Here is a 5,626-nt window from a genome sequence, read left to right as displayed (position 1 = left end):
GAAAAGCACAAATATCCTTTTGTGTTGCTTTGTGCTTAACAACAACAACAAACAGCTTGATAGTTAAAACACTATAATACCTGTATATGGGTTTTTAAAAATTAATTTATTATTATTATTAAATGGATCAAGGATGTTTGAGGAGTTAAGATTGTATTGACAATTATTAAGTAAAAAAACAACGTATTTTATAGACCACGAGTCAACTGTGAAAAAAATTCAAACTCTTATTAGATGTTAGCGATCTTTTTTTTATAGAAAAAAAAGACAACAACAAAATTAGAATAATATCGAACAATGAAAAGTAAACAAATTATGCATACGCAACAACAATGATTTTAAAAGTCTGACTTCTATACAAACAGGAAAAAGAAAATTCTTTGAAGCCTTGTTTCTGGACTTCTTTATTGTTTAATAATCTTTCACTTCGTTAGTTTTTATCCGTTTAGTTCATTAATACAAAAACTAAAACTTATTTAACTTTTCTTTCGCGTTTCATTTCACAAACTAAGTACGTTGTGCCTAGAGCATAACCAAGCTGACAAATACTAGAAAGTTTTTCTTAAACTTCCAACATGCAGTTCTTTGGTGAATCATTTTATTAAATATCTAACACCAGTCATTTTTAGTTATAAAATTCCAAAACCCGGCTCTTCTGTCGTTCGCATCTGAACGACTTCGATCGTAAACTCACTGTTTTCCAAACACAATGTCCGCTGTCTTGTACTGTTCTGAAAAATTGATCAATAATATTCTCCCGTACTCATTCTGATTCGTTGTTTCGTTTTGCTTCATGCACACGTACTTTATTACTGAAATAAATAGACAGTTGGGTTTTGGGCGGGAGAACTTCAGAGGGTTTCAACATGCTACAGGTTGTAACAAATTAAAGTGATTTATACCGTAATAGAAAATCGAACGCTCACCGCATCCCTAGAAGCTTTGTAAATTAAAATGTCGGAAAAGTGTCGAGAAAACCGTACGCAGAGACCTCTGTTGGTAGCAGAGCCCACAACTTCTGTAATCCTTGCTTGCAACTTAGTGTTAATATTAAGCTGTTCCTGATGCTTTAGTGGTTAACTTCTGTAAACTAAAAGGTCTAATATTGTCATTTTCACTCGTGCAGAGACAACTAGACGAAATGTATTGCGTGCTTTATAAGCATCGCGCACATGGTCGTCCACGTGCATGGTCCTCGTGTAGCTGTTAAGTGCTCTATTCGTTGGATTATAATAAAAACTAAAATTGCCATGTTCTGTTGTTACAAAAAGGAACAGGAAGTTAGATTTCATGGTCGTTCACCAACGCTGTGTTATCTTATATTAAGATGGCAGGCAAAGCCGAGACTGTACAGACAGAGGTAAGAGGAAAGAAGATGTTATCCTCCTTACTTCCTGGGAATAACTTCCTGTGTGTTATTTCCAGTATATTTTCTTGCAGTGTTTTGGAATGGACTAGCTTTCTATATAAGTGTATGTTTGTCCTGACATTATATGTCTTCTCAAGACTACCTTTTTTCTTACAGCCACTTCTATATGCTAGAAATCTTTAGGAAGTATTCATTTTCTAAAATTCTACAGAACCTGGTGTCCTATTGTAATAATAAAAAACTACGTGTTGTTTAAAAATCTTATTAATATAGACCGAGGAGTGATCACTATCTGTTGAAACTACCCATAGATTTTAATGAGGAGCAGGGATTGACGTTACCATAGTGACAGCAACTGTTCTCTTTACAGAATAACTTGTTTGTTAAACTACCAGTACACGGTAGGGTTTAAGCCATACTCTATTGTTTCCAAAAAATATATAATTTTGCCGCAACAGGAATAGAAAATGCTGTGAAATATATTTGAGCTAAAACATGTGAAGCCGTTAGTCGCTGTCACGGCAACGTGAACTATAGCATCGTAGAAAAATTACGCATAATACGTTGAGCTAGGCAAAACTGTCTACGTTTATCCAGCCAGACAGGAATGGCTAGTCCTAGCAAGATGATTTTGACGTACATCCGGTCATTTTATTCTCGGAACTCTGTGAATTCCAGAGCAGACAAGACAACACAGACTTCAGATTACAGTCCCGAAGAAACACAGTCCACTAGAACATCCAAATCTTCGAGTGTTGTTTCACGTTCTCACAGAGGATCACGCGCATCACGCGGAAGGTAAGTAGCTGACCACACTCTTTACCATTCACACTTTCTGCTACAGAAAATTGATCAGCTTTTTCTTACTGTATCTCATTTTATTAGCTATTTTTTCTTTGATTGTTAATTATTGACAAAGTAACAACATGGCTAAGCTGACGACTTCTCAGTGGTGACTAAGATGTCAACTTTTCAGATGTGACTAAGTTGTTGATTTCTCAGTTATGACAAAGCTGCTGACTTCTCAGACGTGACTGAGCTGTTGCCCTTTCAAATGTGACTAAGCTGTTGACTTTTCAGGTGTGACTAAGCTGCTCAATTCTCAGATGTGAAATAGAAAGAAACATTCTATAGAGCAACGTTATTGAATTACTAGGACTTGATTCAAAAATCCTCTAAAAATAACTGAAAACTTTTTCTTACAAATAAACACTCATGAGTGTTGAGCTATGTTTACTTACAGTACTACCAAACTATTGCAATTCATGTCAAGATTAGTCCTGAGAGAATGCCTTCCGATGGCTCAGAGGTAAGCTTGGGGGCTTTTAACGTTGAAATATGAAGTTTGATCGACGCGGTGGGCAAAGCACAAATAGTCTAGTGCAGTGCTTTTCAATTGGGGGCCCCCCAGTGGCACAGCGGTATGTCTGCGAACTTACAACTCTAGAAACCGGGTTTCGATACCCGTGGCGGGCAGAGCACAGATAGCCCATTGTGTAGCTTTGTGCTTGATTCCAAACAAACTCAATTGGGTGAATAATTGATAAATACATTTATTTTATTTTATGTTGTACTCATTCTAGTTTTAGTTTGATAAACACATTTATTTTTTGTTGAATTAATCTTAGTTGTAGTTTGATATATATCTAAGTCATATTAAAGAATTTTGCATTTTAATTTAGTACTTTTTTATCTTTTTTTCGAACTAAGCTGAGTGAGCTGTTGTGAAAAACTTATATGGGTGAATGATACTGGAACAAGTTGAGAATCACTGATCTAGTGTACAGCTTTGCACTTTACAATCAATAAATAAAAATAGACTTCCGAGTATAACTTAAATATTCCCCTAGAGTAAGGCTCAACTCCTAAACATTCGACTTACTTTTTTTTATTAATTATACATCGCTTTTTTAGTAATATTGTAACAAAATAATGAGTTACATCGTGTTTCAAAAATTCATTGCCTGATGCAAGAGTATAGGAACAGTGAGAAACAAAATGGACCGGGCGTGGCCCAGTGGCTAACTTTACATGTTAAACGTTTGATCAAAGAAAAGTGGGGGGGGGGTGGTAAGATTATTGGCAAAAAATGATCAATACGTGCTTTTTTTAAGTTATAATATCGTATATAATTTTACGCCACAGGTATCAATACTGTTTCAACATTTTTTACAAGGACATAGAACTGTAGCCTAGAAAAAGAGGCCAAGATGTACAAAAAAACTAATGATATTAAGCAACGATGTTTGTTCATTTTTGTAGCTCTTTTTGCTCGCCATTTAATGAAATGGCTAGCGATTGCTTTACTGATTGCTGCGTGATAATAATTCTTACATTCATACAAACATTTTGAGCCATATTGTGACTTCATTGACCAATTATTGATGAAACTATGATCTAAAACCCTTCAACTGGTAAATTACTTGTTCGCGACGGCCACCGGGAGACGATACAGGCACCATAGAAAATATTTTGAACCTAAGATTGAATAAAATATGCCAAGTATCACATTTGTATAGAAGTATATAAACAATATGATTATGGACCGGTATGGCAAAAAGGGTTAGGGGGTTTGACTCGCAATCTGAGGGTCGCGGGTTCGAATCCCCGTCCCACCAAACATGCTCGTTCTTTCAGCCGTGGGAGCGTTATAATATGACGGGTGATTATTAGTTGGTAAAAGAGTAGCCCAGGAGTAGACGGTGGGTGGTGCCTTTCCTTTATCTTTCACTGCTAAATTAGGGACAGCTAACGCAGATAGTCCTCGTGTAGCTTTTGTTACTTATTAGAATTTCAAATGGTCTGATATTGAGTAAACTGATAATTTAAATTTAATAGTTTAATTATACTTTAGATTTAGCAGTTAAGTAAAAGCCGATATATAATCAGTTTATGATATTTGCCATCAAGATTGATACACGCAGTTATCTTTTTTTAACACAAACACGTTTTAATATACACACAAAAATACAATTTACAATAACTGTTATTACAAATAGTTATTACAAAGAATGATTTATAAACAGAAGTTTCACAAATTTACAATCAATATAAAGTCTTCTTTCTAGTCTGGAACTTCTTCGATATCTTATCTGAGCGAGTTGATTACGAGTTGACGTAGGTATAATTCACTTAACAGGAAGCTAGCTAGCTTTGACCTTCGTTATTCACCAGCCACACATGCCGAGTTTTCCACGATGAATTTATATAATGTTTTCGTAAAAAATAATAATGTCCGATGTGAATCCAATGTAGTTAAATGACTTGTAATGGTCGAATTTTGCAAATGCTCCTGGTCAAATATTTTAAGTTTTCCGAGTGATAAGCGTTATAACAATCACAGTTATAGCTTCCGAAGTTTATAGCACACTGACTACAGCGAATTAATAACAGCTACCCTTTTTGCCGCGTCGCATTGGTTATATTTGTAGGCGTTTGGAGGCTTTCTAGAAAATTAAGATTTACGTAACAATACTGAGCTACATTTAAACGTTTAAGTACATACATATATTGTTGATTCTTACTCTCGACAATCTTCTACAACTTTGGAGAATAGGTGGGAGTTTCGTATTACATATCTAACACTATAAGCTATGCATGTTTTAAATATAAACTTAATCTAAACAAACGTTGATGTTAAAATAAATATATAATAATAAATTCGTTACACACGAAATTCATAACAAACCAAACCAATGTGCTTATGTGCTAGACTACTACGTGTATCTATGTAATGTGTGTGTGTATATCTATTTCTTTGTATATGCTATCCACCTAATGGTTTCTTTCAAAAACATTAACTTTCAATTGAATTCGGACCCAATAACTGTAAAAAATAGAAAAATATGAACAGCCACATATTATTTTGTTTCTTCCTTTGTTAGTAGTTTCTCCATTGAAGTGATACCTCCATCTGGTGACTAGCAAGATTAACTAATCGATAGGTAGTTGGTGGTTGTACAGTAATTTTGGCATATCTTTAAGTATGAATTACTTAACACTGTATATGATATTTAAGTACTTAGATATGGTCTCTAAAAAGAAAATAAAACATAATAAAGCACCAGTTGCTAAGTTTAAAATTTTCTAACTAGTATGAATTTACGTCTGTTTTATTTTCCTCATTTGTGTGTTAGCTTCAGTTTTTGTGTAACACTGTTGCTGTTCTATTCCCATTTCTATAATCCTTAATATATTGTTGCGTCAGCGAGGTCACGTGACTAGTATCATGCCACTTCTTTCTCGAACCTTCGGGAG

The 5,626-nt window shown here is 34.7% G+C and overlaps 1 protein-coding gene across 2 annotated transcripts in view; it reads left to right on the top strand.

Annotated features, from left to right (window-relative positions):
* Window positions 1-319: 319 nt before the first annotated feature.
* Window positions 320-5,626, top strand: part of LOC106459808 (cAMP-specific 3',5'-cyclic phosphodiesterase 4C-like) — a 130,061-nt gene continuing 124,754 nt past the window's right edge. The window contains exon 1 of one of the 2 annotated variants that reach the window (XM_022386354.1): window positions 320-2,167. In XM_022386354.1, coding sequence (XP_022242062.1) covers window positions 1,977-2,167 — 191 coding nt within the window. In that variant the 5' untranslated portion in view covers window positions 320-1,976. The remainder of the gene's footprint in view (window positions 2,168-5,626) is intronic. The other variant, XM_013919470.2, reaches the window with a different exon arrangement.

This window comes from Limulus polyphemus, unplaced genomic scaffold (assembly GCF_000517525.1).
Source record: "Limulus polyphemus unplaced genomic scaffold, Limulus_polyphemus-2.1.2 Scaffold663, whole genome shotgun sequence".
Lineage (NCBI taxonomy): Eukaryota > Metazoa > Arthropoda > Merostomata > Xiphosura > Limulidae > Limulus > Limulus polyphemus.
The sequence above is the reverse complement of the archived record's forward strand: the minus strand, read 5'-3'. Positions and strand labels throughout refer to the sequence as shown.